Source organism: Falco naumanni, chromosome 5 (genome assembly GCF_017639655.2).
Source record: "Falco naumanni isolate bFalNau1 chromosome 5, bFalNau1.pat, whole genome shotgun sequence".
Classification (NCBI taxonomy): Eukaryota; Metazoa; Chordata; class Aves; order Falconiformes; family Falconidae; genus Falco; species Falco naumanni.
Window position 1 is genome coordinate 71,202,575 of NC_054058.1, and position 21,129 is coordinate 71,223,703.

General features: G+C 49.2%; 1 protein-coding gene across 1 annotated transcript; it reads right to left on the minus strand.

Moving 5' to 3' along the window:
- Positions 1–1,000: 1,000 nt before the first annotated feature.
- GDI2 (GDP dissociation inhibitor 2) lies at positions 1,001–18,007 on the minus strand. Its single transcript, XM_040596868.1, has 11 exons — positions 17,810–18,007; positions 9,409–9,516; positions 8,413–8,512; positions 7,027–7,161; positions 5,504–5,702; positions 4,990–5,121; positions 4,336–4,435; positions 3,182–3,353; positions 2,351–2,495; positions 2,060–2,114; positions 1,001–1,984 (listed from the first exon to the last, which is right to left on the minus strand). The coding sequence occupies exons 1-11, from the start codon at positions 17,852–17,854 to the stop codon at positions 1,829–1,831; spliced, it is 1,347 nt and encodes a 448-aa protein (XP_040452802.1). The 5' UTR covers positions 17,855–18,007; the 3' UTR covers positions 1,001–1,828.
- Positions 18,008–21,129: the final 3,122 nt, after the last annotated feature.

Sequence of the window (21,129 nt, forward strand, 5' to 3'; positions counted from 1 at the left end):
AGAGGGGCAATGGAAGCACTCAGGGGAGGAGTTCAGTTTCCACATGCATTAGGTCTGTCTTGCCTTTGAAAAGGCTCAGCTTGCTGACACTGAGCACTGAAGCAGCTGAAGAGAGGAAGCACAAGGCAAGGGGGAACGTTGCCAGCCACCACTATGCCCATTGCTCCAGCAGTACAGGTACCATGCTCCCAGCAGGCCCCAGTGGCTTAACATGGAAAGGCAGCTGCTAGAGCTGGCAGCCAGGGAGAGGAAGTGCCGAAAGCCATTAAGCACCAGGAGTGGGGAAGGAAAGGGGCAGCCACAGCCAAGTTTAGTGCAGCACCATGTTGTGAAGGAGATGTGGTCAAAGACCCAGTTCCTCTTCAGCAGCAGCATGACAGCAGCATGGCTACAGCTCAAGGGAAGGATGAACCCTTTACCAGTGTCTCTACCTGGCCAAGCATGGCAGCTGAGAGCAGGAGAAAGCTGTTCCAAGGCATTTTCTCATCTTTCCTGGTCCTGGCATTGCTGTGTACAAACATAAGCCCTGCTCCTTGCTGCACACCTGCTGCCCAACAGCAGAATTGCTTCAGGCCGCAAGATCCAAGCCAGGTGATCAGTAAGGCTCACTCCAAAGAGGAGCATCTCTTATTCATAGAGATCTCAACGCCCTGTAGAGGAACCATAAGAGCAAGAATTATTTACTGCTGCTTCAAGCAAGTGCTATTTCTGGAGGCAGGCACTAGGGGGCGGCTGAGGGGAGCAACACTTGCACAACACGACCACTTGAGAGACAGTGACAGGCCTTGTGCTGTGGCACCTTCTCCCCTGCCAAAAGCAGCCCTGAGAGCAGCTGGAGCAGCAGGGTCTGGGAAGCCCAGCTAAGGAAGTCTGAGCCCGTTTTCCAGTAGGAAATGCTCTGCACCACTCACGTTTCAACCCTGGCGGGCAGAGATCCATGGGATCTCGGTAAGGAGATGCTGCTCGTACAACTGAAGTGAATCAGACCAGAGCACAGGACTGGTTTCCAGAATTTGGCTTTACTTCGCAGTACAGAAATCATTTGGAGCCTTCAGGAGATACGAGAAGCACAGGCTCTGTCATACCGATACCGCAGTGCTGTTTGGTCCATCCAAGAAGCCACCAGGGTACAGAAAATACTTCCACATCTTGCCTGCTCTGTAATTTGTTCTCTCAATTTTATTAAGATTAAAACACAAAGGAGCCTTAGGCACAGCTGTGTCCCAACCGATGTAAACAGTTTTAGAAGCTTAAGTGGAGGTTAAGTTCTGTGCCCAGAACTAAGCCAACATTTGCTGCTACAATAGATGTGGGCTTTGTCCATAATACAACTTGCCACAAAGTTAGATTGATGGGAAATACTTTAGGGATGCTGTCCACAATAATGGAGTGCTCAGTTTCTATTTTCCTTGATATCAGGTTTGAGTGACAACCGTCACATCTACTAGCTCACCAGAAGCACATAATTGTGAAAGATGTTTACAAATGATTAAAAATACAAGGTAAGACACAGCTGTCAATGAGTTATTTCAAATCTGCACCAACATCTACATCTGCAATAAAAAAAAAATTCAGTCTGCCTTTTGCTTACAAGGTTAGTCATTAAATCAGTCAGTAATTTGCCAGATTCTGGACAGCAGCCCTACTAGAATGAAATAATTAACACATGATATCCAAAAGGGGAACATTACCAGTGCAGTACTCTTCAATCTCTCAGAGATGGGATTACAAAAGCAGGCCTTACAATATTGAATTTCATACAGTGTTCATTAAGTTCCTTATATATTCATATTAGCCGATTTAAATTTCTCCTAATTAGAGATTCTCATTACTGCTGCTCCTCCTCCCCATAGATATCATTTTTCTTGCGTTTCATCTCTTCGAAGTCAAACTCTGATCCCATCATCCTCTTATAAATATCTTTGATGTCATCGCACGTCGTCTCAAAGTGAGTGGTGGCGTCATAGGTGCGAGAAATGAAGATCTGGGAAGAGAAGTGGCAGTTTAGCACGGAGCCTCGAGCCTCACCGCCTCAAGCACGAGCTTGGTGCTTACTAACCTGGCTTTCGGTTCCCAAGTCAGTTGGTGCAAACAGGTCACTGATGCTAACAAACCTGGATGGAGAAAAAAAGAGCTTCAGATTAGTTTTACAGCATTGCTGAGCATCAGTATCAGTACAAGAATGGCTGAATTAAAGGGCAGCGTTCTGCCCAGCACATAAGCAGTCAAGGTACAGAGGAAATCCAGAGTTTCAACACCTCTTTGCAGCCAAATGGCCTTCAGATCCCCTCCGCCCTCAGACCTAAGTGCTCAGAGCAGAGAGGTGAGAAGGGGCTCGCCAAGGGCTTACTTCTGCTCAATGGGCTCCAAAAGGTCCAAGGCCGGCTTGATTTCCTTCTCTGGGTCTGCAGTTTCCACAGTAGTGCTGGCAATGGCAATGTACTTCCCCTGTGCTGCCACATTGTGTGCAGAGGAGATCATGCAGACGTAGATATCTGGGGAAACATGTCACAGCTACAGGTCAGTACATGCCAGGCAAGCCAAGAGCCCAGGTCAGGCCTGCCTTGTCCCAAAAGCCTCCTCTAGCTTGTACACTCATGCACCTCTTCCTGGCCCTCTAACAGTTTGTACCTCCTTGTCCTGTTTAAGACCACACTGGAAGGAGTTCCGTCCTTGCCCTGCAGTCCTACATGCTCTCAGTCTCTTGGCCTGGACACAGGCAGCCCTGTGAGATCTCCAAAATTCAGTTTCCTGTGGCTACGACAGCTCCTGAAAGCCAGCAGGGTCCCCAGCAGCCAGCCCACCCCTCTGTTGGAGGGTGAGGAAGCATTTCCCCTCCCGCATGCAGTCCTCACTCCCCTCCCACAGCACCCCTGTGTTCCTCACCCACACACTTCCTTCCATGGGTTCTGCACACAGCTGTCTGACCACAGTCACCCCCAACTTCTCCCACCTGCCCCAGTGCCGCTTGAAAGCGCAACCTCACTGGGGCCCACAGGATTTCTGGGCAAGGACACAAAGTCTACTGCGGCAGTGGCAGTGAGTGCATTTTCCCGTTTGATTCACATCTTACCGGACCATCGGAGCACATATCTGGCACCAGGCCATGTAATGACCACTATGCCTCAACCCAAGTGCATGAGAGCTGTGCACGTCCCAGCAGTCCCTGTGCTCCACACACCTGATTTTCGGTTGACCTGATTCTGTGGAATGATGATCTGGCACGAGTTGGCATCATTTGTATTCTTGATTGGGTGGCTCAAGATGCAGATTACCCGAATCACTTGACCGACCTTCGTTACACGGTCTGAGACATAGCTGGGGTCACAAATGAGCTGTTTGCAGCGAGCAACCTGCAGAGACAGGTGGACCTGGAGTGACCACTGCGCAGAGGTGTGCACAGACACAGCCAGAGGCAAGAAACCGGCTGATTTTGAGGAAAACAAGGAGCAATTTGAGGCAGCTGTTCCTGCCTTGGGTTCTTAGTTCACTGCCAGCAGCATGCTTCAACTTGGGCAATCCAAACCTCAACACATTACTCTTAAAAGACTACATACAGCTGCATGATCAGTCACATCCTGCCCCTGTAACTCAGTACACAGTTAAGCTCTAACCGCTACAGAGTCCAGTCCTTCCAGACTAGGACTGTAACTTTAAGGCTGAACCAAACAGGTAAGAATTGACCAGTTTGCATTAGAGCTTATTTTTTTCCAGTAATAGTTTAATATTTGACCAATCTGAGGCCTCCAGACTGCCTGCACTTGGGCACATCAGTCTATAGCATGGATTATCACCTCCACCGCTAGCCAGGACACATCATCCCCTACCCAGAAGGGACACGTTACCCTACCAGCATGTGTGCAGCTGTCCTGCAAAGCACCTGCTCTAGTCAGGAGCACATGTATAGCTTCCAAGCAGCTCGCAGCACTCTTGCTAGTTTTACATTGCCAGGTTGAGAAGCTGCAGAAAGGCCACCTACTAGCTGTCTGAATTCAATGTCAGTGGCAGAGCTGGTTCCATACCCAGGTTAGACACATGCAACAGCTCCCTTCCAGTTTAACTAGCCTGATTTATTCAGAAAACAATCTTGCCATCCCATGGAGATGTCATTCCATCTCCTGGAGTAGACTACTGTACTGTAACTCCTCATCCTAAAAATACCAACATGTTTTAAGCAAGGTGGCAAAGGGAAAAACACCAGCCAAGCAGTTTTGGTCCTAGGGCTTTCATAAGGGGTTTTCTACTGCAGTTGTTCAGATCCATGACTGACAGCCTCAATTTTGGGGGGCAAGACGTGGGGTGGGGAGTAAGGAAAAGAATCAGAAGGTACCATACCTCCCCTTCAGACTTCACACCAACCACTTTGCCATTTTCTATCACAATCTCTTCAATGGGCTTGTTCAGCATGTAGGTGCCTCCGTATATAGCGCTTAACCTGCAAGAGTAAAGCTGCTTCAGCATGTTCCACAGGTGTGTGTTTGGTTTTTAACAGCCCTTCCAGCCCCTTGTTTCTGTTCCACTTGGACAAACCCCACATTAGACTTAAAACTCTTCAAAACAGACTACTTAAACATCTTTGCAGCAGATGCTGTCTGCTGTTCTTTCTGCAAGGCATCTGCTGGTGTTTGAAGGAAGTTACAGGTACAATTACATCCTGCTAGAAACAACCTGCTTGGCACAGCCCAGACAGCCCTGCAGCATAAAGAGCTGTAGGCTACACCACGTAGGCAAATCTGACTTCTTGGATAGACAAGATGCAGCAATCAGTATCTCTGAGCAAACCCAGAACTACCACCACTAACAGGAATCATAGTAAACATGGAGGAATCACTTCCTCATTAAAGACAGCACAAAAACCATTAACAGCCACAGTATTTTTGTGTGGCATTATGTTCTGGAAGCTTGAACATTTGACTCCACACATCTGATCCCCCACCAGGTGCCACAGCAGGTTTAAGGAAATACGGGAGTCCAAAACCAGGTTCTCACCTTGCAAATCCCTGGGGCAGCTCTCCAAGGCCATAGAGGGGATAAAGGTATGGGCTTTTACCATATCTAGCCAGCGACTCACTGTAGAGCTTAATCCTGTTGATTGTTTCTTGGCATGGTTGATCTAGATAGCTGGAGAGGGCAGTTACATCATTTGCAGTGTTTCACAAACCAAGACTTTGAGCAGAATACACTTGAAGAGCAAAACATTTCCTTCCTGTGAAGTTTCCTTCCCCGCCCTCCAGCTGCTCCTGGCAAGTATTTCCCTGGAAGTTCCCTTTTAGAAACACTTAGTGTCACAAGGGTTTTTTTCAGGAAGGAAATGCTTCATTCACCACAAGAACCCACAAAGTTTAAATATCCCATCAGCACAGGGCCCAGCATTTTAAGATTCGTGCAGCACCAAGGGACAGGCACACTTTACGAGACATCCTACCCTCAGGCACCCCAAAGTCTGTGCTGCAAGCACCCAGCACCCCAGCTGATTTGGGGGAGCAACTGAACCTGCACTTACTCGTCAGTCCTGTAGAGCGCAAGGGCATGGCCTGTGAAGTCTATAACATCCTGCCCCAGGTCAAACTTCTTATACACGTCACGCATAGTGGTCTTCTTGGGATCAACACCTTCGAAAGTCCGGGGGTCGTTCTCATCAAAGTTGGCAACGTACACTAGGAATTTCCTGAACCGGCGTTTCTCAAACAAGCCCATTAAGCCTAAAACCAAGGTATTTTGTCAGAACTTGCATAGCTATTAGATGGCTTTTCCATTCCACAGAGTATCAGAAGCGTGTCAGAACTGCTGACCATTTCAACCATCACCTGATATCAAGGAGTTTGGCCTTGAGGGCTAACCAAGGCTCTCTGCTCAAGCAGACCAACATCTGCCATGCCAGACCACTCAGGCAGCTGTCCCACTGCACCAGACCTCAAGGGTGGTACAGCCAACTTTTCTCAAGGCATGGCTGGAGACCGGGCTTCTACACTACTTCCAGCTGGGGAAAAGCCTGGAGAGCAGTTTACACTTGGCCCAGTGTAAAGCCCAACCTCAGCTTCCATAAGCAAAGACCTGTGTTTGCCATCTAACCAGACTTAGCAGCATCAAAGTGTGGTGATCAAAGCAAGCCGTGCTGGGCTCTCCTGCAGCCTCACCAAGGAACCAGCAAGTGCTGTGAGGGACAAAGCTTCAAACACAAGATTGGACAAAACACCATTTATGTGCTTTAGTTTTCTACAAATTGGAGAAGCAAGACTGGACTTGCTGCAACACTAAGGCAGAGACAGCACCAAAGGCACCTCCTACTTCTACCAGCATAAGTCTCCTCGAGTCCACTTAGGAGACAGCAATGTGACCAAATTGAAGGAACAACAATTACTTCACTACAAATGGGAGTATCTGCCATGAGGAAGACTCCAATGTACAGACAAGCCATGTACTGGGAGCCTTATTCGCAGGAGTTGCTTTATCACAAGACTCTTCAGAGATGTTACTTAATACATCCTGCGCCAGAAGCTAATGGACTGCCCTCTGCTAGCTCCTATTATGGATGATCAGTAGTTTTATCTGAAGAATAAAATTTAAGTAGAAAACAATTAAGATTTGAGCTAGGTGCCTTCGTCATTCCAATCTGTCTGCTGATGAATGAGACATTTTTCAGACACACGATTCCATCCAACAAGGACCCAACATTAAATATTTGTGGCACAGCTGGGAGCACAACTCCCAAACACAACACTTTGAGGAAGTAAAACACTGCCATATTCTTACCAGATGAGCCACAGAACAGGCAGCTTGACCAGCTCCATTTGTGAGCTCCAAGAAAACAGTAACTCAAGGTGCAGGAAGCCCAAGACTCACACTGCAAGTGACATTTGAAGAAGAATCCTATGCTAAGCACAGCTTGTTACCAAGATGGTGTCTACACACAGCATCAAGATTTCTTTCCAAAATATCCCCAGATGCAGATGGCAGAGACCTGTTTTGCCTTTGTTTACAGACAGCAGCCTCAGGAGGAAACAAAAGGAAGGTGCAACTACTCACTGGATGCCAAGGCTTCTGCCTCAGTAGAAGGAACTTTGTAGATCTTTCCTCCCTTGTAGACGAAGCTCCCCTCGATCACCTTGAAGTCTAAGTAGCGAGTGACTTCTGTGTAGAGCAGCATCTTTACCAACTGACCTGGAAAGGAGGTTGGGCACAAGTCAACCAGCTGGTCAGCAGCCAGAAGCCAAGAGGACTATGCTTCTTACAAGGCAGACAGTTCTTGCAGCAAAGCAAACACACCACATTCAACCCACACAGCTCTTACACCTTTGTGTAACACACAGGCTGTGGCAGGTACCCACTAGTGCATTATGAGGCAGTTTTAAGGCTTTCTTACAGGCAATTAACAGCTTCCTTGTCACTCCTGTGGTTTCCATCAGTCCTCTGAGTAAAAGCCATCCTGCAGCATGTTAATCCGCTGCCGTACACTGCTGTTCTTTGCTCCCTGTAGTTAATGCGCACTCAACGTGACAAAGTCATGGTTTTGGATCACAGCAGCTCCTCATCCTCACTATTCAGATCTAGCACAACCTATTAGTTGTCCAGCCAACTGACCACAAATTAGCCCCTGGCTTGCCCACAGCTAGTGTCAACATATGCTCACTTACCTGTCCCTACCCACTGTCACATCCCCAGAAGGATGCTGTCCCTAGAAATGCACCACAAAGCCTGTGCAAGCCGAGACTAGAGTAACCAAATCTTGACTGGAATTTATCAAGTCTTCCCCTGCACTAACCTTGAGCAAGACTGGCCCTACAGTACATCTATGCCCTCGTGCTTCAGGAGCAAGAGATTCCAGCAGCAAGTGGTTGGTATTTGGCAAAGGGACTGGCCCCTGAACTTGCCTGTATTGATAACCACTTCACTGATAGTGGATTTGGTCTAGAACTGTCCCAGTACTGGAATACATAGATTAAAGAATAAGGATTTGTAGCATCAGTAAGGGGTGACAGAGTCTGTAAGTCATAAAACAGAGACAAAGGGAATTAACAGTCACCATGGAATCAACTGTTTCTTCCTAAACAGTGGAAGAGTAACAACACACGAATTCATGGCATTAACTCTGGCTAGAAATGCAAACACATTAAGAGAGGACATTGGAAAATGGAAGTTCAAACACTCCAGACATGCCATTGCTGCACACCCCAAGCTGGTGCCGTTTTCAGGGTCTGAAAGGTCCACAGCCAAAGTGAGTCACAGGGCAGAAACCGTGGTGCCTCTACATAAACGCATGCAGATCAGCTCAAGTGAGCTTTCCACAGCTCTTTGATTAATGCTTCAACAGTTTCATGAAGAGATAGCTGAAGGGCTGTTTATTCTATTAGAGCACTGAACACTAACTCAGCTAAGCTTACGAGGCAGATTTGGGAGCTCAGCATCACTTACCATTAGCCATAAGGAATTTTGGAATTAGGTCCACGTTCCAGTCTCTTCCTCGCCCCATAGATTCTGGTGGAGTTCCTGGTAGATTAAACCTTTTGTAGAGCTTTGGAGAGAACACAAAACTTATTATAGCAGATGAAATATCTATGGGTATAATTTCTCCCACACATGTACACACTTTCCACCCCCACATCTCCCCAGCTGAACATAAGCTCTTCACAGCAAGCTTTTGGCCAGCGTTTTAGCTCCAATTTGATTGCTGATGCAACACACAATGCACATCCAGTGAATCGTTACAGTAAGAATTGGGCAGCATTATTTTGCTCATCCAGTCTTTCTTCCAAGGCTTAAAGCTTGGGAATTTATGACCTGCTGAACCAAAATTCTGTTTTAACATAACTAAAAGTAATCTGATCAAAACGTGTACTTCAGGAGACGGCAGGCTCCTCCGTATATTTAAATCATATTCCCCAATGTAAGCAGCAAGGAGAACAGCAGTTTCCTGACATCTGATTAATCAGCCATGCTAACAGCTTCAGGGATACACAATCACAGGGTGCAAGCAGTAACCAAATGAGATGGCGCCTATCCAGTTGGAAGTGCTCACAGACTAAGGACCAAGCGTAACATCAAGGCACAAATAGCACACAGCATTTCTTAGGCCAACATTTGCCGGCAAGCGCAGCAGTATCAATTTTGCCAAAGAGTTTTTTTAACATCTAGCTGTCGGGCATTATACCTCTGAATGATTGCTCAAGTGCTGCATGCTTGAATCACGACTGGGAGCTACAGAGAACAAGTGCTATCTACCAAGTATAAACATACACACTGGTTTCTCCCTCACTATTATCTGATGTGGAAGTGCCATAAAACATCCTTACTCAAAGGAAGCCCTTAAGAGTAATTACTTCAAATCCACCCCTAGGACAGCTCAAAATAAAGCCTCCTTTTATATGCCTGGGGAGGAGACAAGAGGTGGGTGTCAGCCTTCGTACTTACATCCTCCAGGGGTGTAATAGATGCGCTTTCCCCTCCATAGTAAGAGTTACGATCCATGTGAAGGACTTTCTTTCCATTCACTGACATGATCCCAGAGAGGATGCATTCCTACAAAGAGAGAAAATGAACGGATGCAAGGAACATGTTAGCTGCATTTGAGCCTCCTTCCATTTCTCCTAATGATGCTTTCTCAAAAAGCATGTTCAGACAGCCTGCTGCATGCCTAGATTTGAAGGAACCTGCTCAGTCTTTTGAAAACAAACACACCAGTTGCCTTTAGTCCAGAATTAAGACACATACACTGAAAGACTTTTATTTGAAAGAGATTAACCCCTTACTAGGTTTGCTGCTCTGCTAACCAAGATGTTATAACTACACAAGCACTACCTATCAGGGCTCTCCTGAGGATATTTCTGGGAAGTTCATGCATTTGGGCCAGATTAGGAAAGTGTATGCTCCTAAACCAATAGCTATCAATTTAAGGATGTCCACAGAGAGCCAGCACCCTCGTTTACAGATGACAGCAGGAACATGGAATCTTACCTGGATGTCAGTCAGCCTCCTCAAACCTCAATCATTGATATTTGCCACACTGTGACATGCAAGAGAGTCAACAGCTACTCTTAAAGAGTAGAGGTAGCATAAAGAATAAATAAATCCATTTGGAAGCTTTATCATCTCAGTAGACACTTTTCAATCCTTGCTACGTACCCACTGAGATTAAAAACACTGAGATTACTTTGAGCAGCATATCAGCTGCTATGTCTGAATGCAACACCAGGAGGCCGAAACTAACCGCAAAGGGCCACAAGTTGTAGCTTGCAGAACCAACTAAGGACTTGCACAGCTAAATCCCCATTAAAACACAACTTTGCAACTAAACTGGTCACCAGCTCCGGCATTCACAACCTAAAGAGCTTAACAAAAACTTGAATACTTGCATGATTAGGACTGCTTATCATGGAGGTTTTATGGATTTTTCTTGCTCTGCCTCAACTCTCTCTGAAGGCAGAATTACATCTGCAATTGAGTTTTGATTCACCATCAACATTATCTAATTTGTAGGTCCTGGCCACACCTCCTATTATCTTCCATTTAGCCTGTAAAACCCCACATCCAGCAGCTGAGAGATGCCACCCCTGCACATTTGCTTGCCTAGAAGCGGAGTCGTCGCTCATTCAAGAGAATCAGCGGCTTGGGCCTCCTGGCAAAGATCCACGTCTCTGTAAAATCCTTTGTGTTTATTCCACATGCATCTCACCCGGCGGAGCACTCAGGACTCTCCTTGTGTGTCACCTCACCCCTGCTGCAGCATGTGAGAGGCTTAGTTCAAACTGTTACGGCAACACTGGCCAACACAGGTACCAGTTAGCACCCTCAGCCAAACCACAATTATAATGCAAAAAGTCTCCCACTGTGTATCGTTTACTTGACTTGCAAATCCTAACTCTGGTAAATCCTCAGTATAAAGGAAGCTTTTTAAATCATCTTCAATTTCACCAGCCAAAGACCAGCTCATAGTAAAGGCAGCTTTCATGAGGGGTTATTTTGTTCTGAAGTGTCTCAACATCTGTAGGTGTGTGGAAGGTTGGCAGGCATAACTGGCGTAAGGACTTGCTGTTCTTGCACTTCCAGGTGGCAACAGGCAAATCTTCTGAGAGAGCAAGGCACTGCTAGCCAGCCTGTTACCCACCAGGATGGCGTGGTAATTCAGCCAAGGCCCCGAAGAGCAAAGCTAGAGCTGCATGCCTAGTGCATGGCAAGAATGGGTCGCTCTGAGTTTAACCTCTGAAGTCGTGGGTAATTTCAAACGTGGTGTCCACAAGTCTTCATGGTCTTGTGATACGATCATGATCATGAACAGGGATCATGAACAGTAAGCCACAGTACTTCCCACAAAACCTCTCCATGATCCATCAGCTGCTCTTTCCAATGCCATACCATCCTCCACGAACTCCAGATCCCTCATGTCCTGCAAGGCCCCTCCTCCTCTTCCAGACAGGCTGAAGCAAGCAGAGAAACTTACAGCAGACATGGCTGCACCAAACCCTGTGCTAAGACGCTACTCCAGCGCATGGTGAGCCATACAACGGTGAGGAACTGCACAAGAGAAAGTACGGTTGGCTGGCTTTTATGGTGTCAGTTAAAATGTTAATAATTTGCCACGTGTAATGTGGGACTATCACACCAAGTGCATCAGCACTAGCCAGCATGATCTTCTCTGTTAAACTGAATTCACAGAGCTCTACACGAGGGCTCTGGTTTGATTCTTTGCTCTACCCTGTGATTTTATCCACCCTGGAACATCTTCCAAAACCCTGGCTCACCAGCTGTGCCAGGTGGTGGTACAGGACTGCAAGCATCCATACTATAGCTGAGCCACGAGGAAGCCAACCATGATTTCAAAACAAAATAAGTATCAAACAGAAGAACAAAGTTACAGTAAAAGCAGTAGAAGCTACATTCTTTGGTCCAGATGCCACCAGATTTCCTTCCTCCATCTAAGGAAACTTCAAAGTGTTTCTTGCTCTGTCTTCTCAAAATAGGAGACTCCCAGTGATCCCTTCAACATGTTGCCTGCCCAAATTGCCAGCATCCCCTCAGAGTGAATTTGGGTACCAGTAGAAGATAAGAGAGATCTTAAATACCTTTTCAATCTTATTTCATACCCATTAAACACCAATATGGGGATTGAGGTATTAAATACTGTTTTATCCAAAGCTCATTTAACACATTCATTACATCACCCAAGCTCCCACAGAGCCCCAGAGCACTGAAATCCTGACCGGCCTTTCACCATTGCTTCCCTTTGCAGCTGATGAGACAACAGCATGGTCATAAAACATACGAGACACACAATAGATTTATCCTCCCAGCTCAGCAATTCCTTTCGATGGCTGCGCTGGCTGACTGCTGGCTATACCCATCCACTGGTGTGCGAGTCTGTGTCTAGGAACCGCTTGGTGTGCCATTGTGTTGTTTGGGTCAGGGAGCGAGGAAAACAAACAGCCTGTACTGATAAGGGGAGAGCTGGGAACAGTTGAGACTGCAAATAAAAAATTGGAAGAGTCAGAGTTCAAATCTGTGGCTTTCTGACGATACCATAAACATCAACACCATGTAAATGCATAAAACTGCTGACAGCAGAAAGGGCACCAAGACACAGCTGAGAAAGCTCTAGGTATCCAGGCAGGGTCAAACACAATCTTCGTGCAAATTACAGTCAGGCTGTGCTACTATAATCCACTGCTTCAGCTAGTTCAGGTTACGATGGGCTCCCGGCTCCCAAGAACTCACGTTGTGTTGCCGAATGAATGACAGAGCAAGTCTTAAGAGCAATCGATGTCATCTGCAGCTCAGCTGCTTCAAATCTCCGGAGAGCACAGAAACAGAGAATAGCGTGCCTCAAACATAGACACAGCACATCCAATAGAGATCCATGAAAAAAAAAAAAAAGGAATAAGAGGTAACTTGGAAATATGGGTGCTTCCACGCTAGCTCTTCCCTGATGGTGAAGACCATCAGCTCTTCCCTCACACAAACTGGTCATGAATAGACCTTCTGCATGCAGAAGCCTGCAGGAATTGAGGGAAGCAAGTAGGTTTACATGGATTTTCTCCAAGTAGGGCGGCAGCTCTGAAAGGCTCAGACAGACTGATGGATACTTGAGCCAGCGTCGGTCCATCTAACAGCGCCGAGAGAAGGATTCTGTGCAAAACATTTAGCAAAATCCCTTCATCTTCAAGAATGGGTTCTGGCACAGCAAGAGCTTTCTTAGAAAGGCAGAGCCATGCTGTGGTGAGCAAGAAGTTATACACAGCTCGTTACCATCGCCCAGGCTATTCCACCTCTAACATACACCGGCTACATCTACCGTGCCAGACTCCAGCAAGCAAGACCCAAAGGTCTGCTGAGCCATACAAACTGCAAAAGCAATTACTCACTGCACTTGAGCAATCCCCTCAGCTACCAGGGGATGATGCAAGGGACAGCGACACTCCACTTGATCCTCACAGTCACTTTGATATTCTTTATTTAGGCTCTTTAAGCAATGAGGTCTGTGCCTGTACAATTAAATGTATCCTGAACCAGAGTTTGGCTACTCTGCTCCCATAGAAAGTGAATCTGCATCTTTGTGATGGATTTATATAGCTTTAATGCAGTGAGGCAGCTGGCAGGTAAGAAGCTTAGTTCAGCACATTGGGGCCTGCAACAAGTGAAAACCCAGCAGAAACATGGTGTTCATCTGCTAGGGCTATACAGGATAGTTTAATTATGCCCAACATTCATGTGAAATAACCCATGTCATCTGGAGCACAGAAAGCAGGTAACAAATATCTGTCAGAGTGCACAACATCCCACTCCCAAACATCCCCGTGAGCAAGTACTGAGCCATTTCCAGACCAGAGAGGTGTAAATTAAGGTGAACTGAAAAGACAAGCCTGGAAATAAAAACACTAGGTGTTCTCCAGCCTGCCGATTACCGCATCAGATTAAAAACGAGTTTGTGCAGTAGGCCTGGAGAAAGATGCTGCCTAATCTGCAATGCACGATGCACACGGCAAGCCTAAACCAAGAATCGTAAAGCTACTAAGACCTGAGCAACTTTGGGAAGCCATTCATGGAATCACAGAATGGCCAGGTTTGAAAAGGACCTCTAGAGATCATCTAGTCCAACCCCAACCATTCCCACCAGCACCTCCAGGATGCAGTAGCTGAAATACCTACCAGCTCCTGTGCTAGGCCAGCCAGGCCCACCAGCGCTTGGCAAGTACCCACCCCGTAGTTAGCACACACGGCCCAACACTTTACTACTGCTCAATGCATAGAAGGATCAGGAGAAACGTAGTGCTCTTGCATGAGTGCTGTGAAGTTAATTACACTTCAAGTAAGTTTGAGGCTGTTGTATCAGCAGTAATACAGGATTTAAAATGTGCTGGGATTATTTTTCCTCATACTGCTAAGACATATCTTTACAAGCTTGGCACTGCAATGGGGTTTCTGATTAGCATACATAAGGGAAAAACTGAATATTCTGAGCACCAGTAATCCCAGTCCTAAAGCTGCTTTAGTTCTTCCTTACTGGTTGAAGAAGAGATTAACACCTGAAATATTCATGCTGCACTGTCAGACCCATCAAAAGTAGAATTTATGCATGCACTCTCATGCACTTACATAGCGGTGGCCTTGCAGACACAACCACTGCAACAGATGTATTTGTAGCTCTTTTACAAAGGCTCTGATGATGTTTTTTCTCTTTAAATGAAAAACTGAACTTGCACTTTGGAAAGAGAAAGGAAAAACCCTCCAGATCAGCAGCCACTCACTGCCTCTCCCAGATGCTCTGGATTACAGCTATTTTATGGGCTTTGTACAAATCCTAGTGAAGGATGTTAGGACAAAGTCATGCAGTTGCTCTCATAGGACAAGACGCAAGATGGGGACAACCCAACAGGTAGCCTGGCAGAGAGGCAGAATGATCTAGTGCTTAGCAAACAGAACCCCCATTTAATCTCTTTTTTTCAGGCAGGATCAGTACTTGAGGTGTAGGATGGGCTTTTCTGGGAAGAGACACAAACTCACTGAGCTACAACAGTAGCCTGGTGGAACTCCCAACAGCATAGTCCATTTCTACAAGGGCCAGCTTCAAGAAAACGGTGCTTGAAAACATCATCAGAAGTTTCATGACAGTTTAAGACTCTTTGGAAAAGGAAAGAGACAACTGAACGTGTTTCACACAGCACATTTTGCAGTTCCTTTCCCTTAGGAAGCCTGATTCTGCCAACACTGGTAACAGACCAAAGCTGGAGGAGCAAGCTTCCAGTTACAGAGAGTCCTGTAGACCAGCCTGAATGACACAGGCTCTGCTCCGACACTACTTGCCAGCCACAAGGGTTGAGCCAACATCATGCATTTTAGGATCAGTAACATCCTGGTTGCACCAGGACCTCTAGTTTCCATATACTTGTTTTTCTGCACGAGCTGCTCAAGTCGAGATGAAGTCCAACCTGTTCTAATTGGTATTTCAGACCTAAAGCCTGCACATCAGAAGCAAAATAAGCACTCCAGCATACTCTCCGGCTCTGGAGTTTGGTCAGTGCACCTTAAAATACGGCCCTAATTTATTCCTTTTAACTCAACTGCTGATCATTAGCATTAGCTTGTCTTAAAAGCTATTTCACAAGAGGCCTTTTGTCAAATTTACATTGGCATTTGTCAGTTTGAGATTAAGCATGGTGCTTACCAACTTGATACCACAGTTCACTCTAAAGCATAAATTAACATTTTAATGGAGCTCAATCTAATAGAGGCCCCTTCACCAGCAGCTCATTATATGTCACCTCCCCAAAAGTCTGTGTCCCTGCTTTGGTGAGCCAGAGACAAGTTTTAGGACAGACTGCAGCTTTCCCTATCAAAGGGAAGAAGCTTTTGCCTCATAAGTCATTCCTGCTACCTCAAAGGAAGAGCCTTCAGAGAAAAGAATGAAAGCAACCAGGAAAGTTGGGTTTACCCTACAGCAGCAGCTGGAAAGATACTCCCACACTCTGCACATTTTCTTTATGCCACATCCTGGTTTTGTTACCATTATTCCCATACTCAGAATAGGGGGATGATAAAACAGATTTGCCTTAAGCATCCATGCCTCAGTCCTGTGTCAGCAGACATGATGCCTTCGCCACTGTGGCAGCCCCGTCAATCACAGCGCCAAAGCCACAGTAGGAAGCGCATGTATTCTATTTACAATTGCCATCAACAGGGGAAGTGGGGGAAATCCTTCACGACTAACCCCAAAGACAGCTCTTTGTCTAGCCACCTCTCCCCGTTAACAGGGGGAACAAAAGCAGGAAAGGCTATTTAACAGCGCGGAAAACCTCCTCTCCACCATATTGGATTTTCTTCCCCCCTTCTTCAAACAATACCTCTTATTTGTAACCTGCAATTCACCCTTCAGCACCTACTAAACCCGCAGTGCATAAGCTAGCGGTAGCCCCAGACATCTCCCCAGTTTGAAGGCAGGCAGAAACCAGAAGAAATCTCCACCAGCAAACCTCACAGGCAGCAGCACTGCCATTTTTTTTTCCCCTCGGCAGCCCGCAGCGCGGGCTGCATCCTCCACAATAGGACAAAGCCCCACCACGGCTCATCCCCCTCCCTCCGCCGCACCCCGAAGTGCCATCAGCTGTCAGTTTTCCTCAGGGATGACCAAGATGAAGCGACAACACAGGAGAGGATTGGGGGAGGGGGGGGCACAGAAATCAGACAAATTTGACAGACATGCAGGGCTCGCCCGCCTCCCCATCCCCCTCCTGCTGCAGTCAGGGCTGGATGGAGAGCCGAAGGCTGCAAAGGCGGAGCGGGGATGTGGGGGGTGGATAACCAGGTCTGCCTCCACCCTAAGCCGGGCTCCGCTCCGAGCAGGGCACAGCTCGATAGACCTGCAGCCACCTCGGCTTGAGGGGACTGACGGTGAAGGGGGGGGGGGGGGGGGGGGGGGAGTTATTAAAAAGCCGGCAATAAATCCCCTTTGGCATTTTATTGTCCGTCGTCCCCCGCCCTCCCTCCGCTAAACAACTGCATTTCCTGGGGCCTCCCACGGGCAGCACCGGACCGGGCACCTCACGGGAGCTGGGCCCGGCCCCGCAGGGTGCTCGGGGGGACCCAGGAGGCTGGGGGGGAAGGGGGGGAACAAGAACAGGACACATCCAAACCTGGGGGTCTCTTATAATCATATAAAAAACCAGAACCCAGCGCCAGGGTCTAGTTAGGGTTGGGGGGTAAAGACCCAGGCGGCCGAAGGATGGGGAAGGGATTCAAGCCGGGGCTGTGTGCGTGTGCTAGTGATAGGGGGTGCTACGATAATTAGGTGAGATGGGGAAAAGGACCTCGGGGGAGGGGGAGCGGGTACCAAAACCCAGGCACCCCCGGGTAATATGTTGCGGGGGGGAAACAGGAACGCAGGCACCTCAACCGGAGCTGGGGCGGGGGACTACGATGATGCTGTGACAGATGAAGAAAACGATTCGAAGGTCCGAGCGGAGGGTGTGGGGGTGATAACCAGGTGAGAGATTGGGGAAGGGACCACGACATCCAGGGGAGGACGCGGGACCCAGGCGCCTGAGACAGGGGGTGCCTCAGAACCCCGGCGTCCCAACCCGGGGCTGGGCGGGGGCTGGGGGAGGATAATCAGGTGATAGATGGGCAAAAGGACACCGGCGCCCGGCTGGAGCAGGGATCAGCACCCAGGAGGAGCGATGGGGATGGGGGCCAGACGCAGGCAGGACCCAGTCACCGGGGTGAAGTGGGGGGGGGGAACAGGGACGGCGGGGCGGGGCAGGGCGGCGGCCGCCCGCCCGCGGCAGGCCTGAGGCCCAGGCGGGCGGCGGCGGCAGCTCCTCCTCACCGTGAGGCCGGTGCCCAGCACGATCACGTCGTACTCCTCATTCATGGCGGCGCGGGGAAGGGAAGCACAGGGCGCGGGGAGGCGTCTCTCGAGTCTCTCTCTACCGGCCGGGGCTGAAGCGAGCCGGGCGCTGCGGGGCCGCAGGAGCGGGAGAAAATGGAGCCGCCGCCGCCGCCGTGAAGAGACCGCGCCGGGAGGGGGCGGGGCCGCACCGCCCCCGCACCGCCCGCGTGCCTGCCAATCACCGCCCGGCGCCCCCCGCCATTGGCTCGCCGCGCCGTCGCTAAGGGGCGGGTGCTGCGCCGTGCCGACGGCGCTGCCACCGTGGTGGGGGCGCGGCGCGCATGCGCGGCGAGCACTGACCATCCCCCCTTCCCCCCCCCGCCCACCGCGTTTGTGCAGCGCCGAGCCCCGCCAGGACGTCCTCGACGGGCTGGGGGGGAGGGGGGGGGGGGGCGGCAGGGGGCACACGTATGCACGTGCTGCGCGTGCAACGGTAGTGCAATGCGCACGTGCGACCGTGCAACGGGTGGGTGCATGCGTGTGCCAGAGGTGCCCAGCTGCACATGTGCAAATGGGCACAGGCGTGTGCAATGGAGACGTGCACACCCGTGCAACCAGGACGTGCATGCCATGCAGGCACCCACTGCACACCCTTGGGCACAGGTGTGGGTGATAGTGACACACACACCCACGCAACCAGGATGTGCACGGGTGTGCAATGGGTGCCTGCATGCATGTCCTGGTTGCGTAGGTGTGCAACAGGTGCCTGCGTGCGTGTCCTGGGTGCATGCCCATACGATGGCCACATCTGCATGCAACAAGTACCTGCATATGCAGCAGGCGCACACGTATGTCAGTGCAACGGGCACATACATGACCATGCAATGGGTATGTGTGTGCAGCAGGCACGTGCTTGCGTGCAACACACAAATCCATGCCTGCACAATGTGTGCCTGCACATGTACAAAGGGTGTGCAGGTGTGCCACGGGTACTTGCACGGTGGGCACATCCATGTGCAAAGGGAGCGTGCACATGTGTGCAAGGCCCTGCTGGATGCTCCCTACGTGGCTGGGGTGGCTTTGACACCCATCAGCACCCCCAGGGTGTCACTGGGTGCAGGGCAGAGCACCCCCAGGTGCCCTGCTTAGCACCCACACATTCCCCCAAAGGGCCGGTGCTTTTCCATCACATCCCAGGGACTGCAGGGAAGCAATTTTAACAGCAGCACTTAATTTTTGTTTATTGTTTATTATTATAAAAAGCAGTTAATTATTGCAACAAACAATGATCATTAGAGAGTATTTATACTTCCCCAACGCAGGTTTCACTTGCACGTGGCACCTCTCCCGTTTCCCCCTTTTCACCCCAAAACATGTGAAGAAAGAGTTTTTCCTCTCATCCAGGATCACGTTTGGTGTAGCAAATCCCCCCATCCACCACAAAACCACAGCGCAGCAGTGACGCAAAGGAGCCAGCGCGTTTTTTCAGAAGATTTGAGCTCTGATTTTTGCATTTAAGAGGTTTTTTTAATCCTTGCCACTACCCTGTCTCTGCCACCCACCACTTCCTTGAAGTGAGGCAGGAATTTCCCGGCTGTGTGCTGGTTTTAACGCCCCCCGTGGATCAGCATCCCGAAGAAGGCAAGTGAGCCAGGGAGGGAGCACTTATACAGCAGCCGCGGCAAAGCTGCTTATGCGCCTTGGGGCCGCCAGCATGGATTAGACACCCGCAAGGCTTAAGACATCTTAATTTGATCATATGGCTACGTCTCCCATATCTACCAGGACACACAAGGCAGACGGTGGCATGCCAGGGTTGGTGAAGAACCCCATGAAGCTCTGTCAAATGCCTGAAACTTTGTCATGCCAGCTCAGATGGGAAGCAGAGCACCTGCTTTTGAATTATTTTAATACTTGGAAGAGCAAAGCCTGGAGAGACAAAGGTGCCTGCATGGCCCCAGGGGAATCGGACCTGCCAGCCCCAAGGTGAACGCTGCTCATCGATGGACTCTAGGTTTCCTGCTCCACACAGGCACAGCTGGGCTCTGTGTCTTGCACAATGCTTGTTCACATCCAGGTAAGAAAAAAAAAAAAAAGGTATCTGAATTTACAGGGTGTTGGTGGTGCAGAGCCATCAGCAGGAAAGCACAAAAGGAGCAAGCAGCACCAGCAGACAGGCAGTAAGGTGGTGACATTTACAGACTTAAGCAAAGCTTTTGACACTCTCCTGCATGACATCCTTGTCTCTAAACAAGAGACATATGGATTTGATGAATGGACCACGTGGTAGATAAGGAAGTGGCTGGATGGTCGCACTGAAAGAGTTGCGGTCAGCAGCTTGGTGTCCAAGTGGAGACCAGTGATGAGTGGCGTTCCTCAGGGGTCCATACTGGGACTGGCAATGTTCAACATCTTTGTCAGCTACACAGACGGTGGGATCGAGCGCACCCTCAGCAAGTTTGCCGATGATGCCAAGCTGAGTGGTGCAGTCAACACGCAGGAGGGAAGGGATGCTGTCCAGAGGGGCCTTGAGAGGCTTGAGAGGTGGGCCCGTGCAAACCTCATGAAGTTCAACAAGGCTAAATGCAAGGTCCTGCACCTGGGTTGGGGCACCCCCAGAGTCAATACAGGCTGGGTGGAGAATGGATTGAGAGCAGCTCTGAGGAGAAGGACTTGGGGATGCTGGTGGATGAGAGGCTCGACATGGCCTGGCAATGTGCACTTGCAGCCCAGGAAGCCAATCGTATCCTGGGCTGCACCAAACGTAGTGTGGTCAGCAGGTTGAGGGAAGTGATCCTCCCCCTCTGCTCTCCTTGAGTCCCCACCTGCAGCGCTGTGTCTGCTCTGGGGCCCCCGAGCATAAGAAGAACGTGGACCTGTTGGAGCAAGGCCAAAGGAGGCCATGAAGATGACAGAGGGCTGGAGCACCTCTCCTAGGCAGACAGGCTGGTAGAGCTGGGGCTGTTCAGCCTGGAGAAGAGAAGGCTCCAGGGAGACCTTAGAGCGGCCTTCCAGTACCTAAAGGGGCTTGTGAGAAAGATGGGGACAGACTTTTTACGAGGGCCTGTAGCAACAGCACAAGGGGAAATGGTTTTAATGTAAAAGAGGGTAGATTTAGATTAGTTATTAGGAAGAAACACTTTACTGTGAGGGTGGTGAGGCACTGGCACAGGTTGCCCAGAGGAGCTGTCACTGCCTCATCCCTGGAAGTGTTCAAGGGCAGGTTGGATGGGGCTTGGAGCAACCTGGTCTAGTGGAAGGTGTCCCTGTCCCTGGAAGGGGGCTGGAACTAGATGATCTTTACAGTCCCATCCAAC

Bases quoted from the DNA above. Each gene is read 5' to 3' on its own strand.
- GDI2 (XM_040596868.1), bottom strand. From the start codon at position 17,854: ATGAATGAGGAGTACGACGTGATCGTGCTGGGCACCGGCCTCACG. The intron at 8,513-9,408 runs GTAAGTACGAAG...TTCTCTCCAAAG, and splicing joins CTATTACACCCCTGGAGGAT to CTCTACAAAAGGTTTAATCT. The intron at 4,436-4,989 runs GTGAGAACCTGG...TTACTCTTGCAG, and splicing joins CTGCCCCAGGGATTTGCAAG to GTTAAGCGCTATATACGGAG.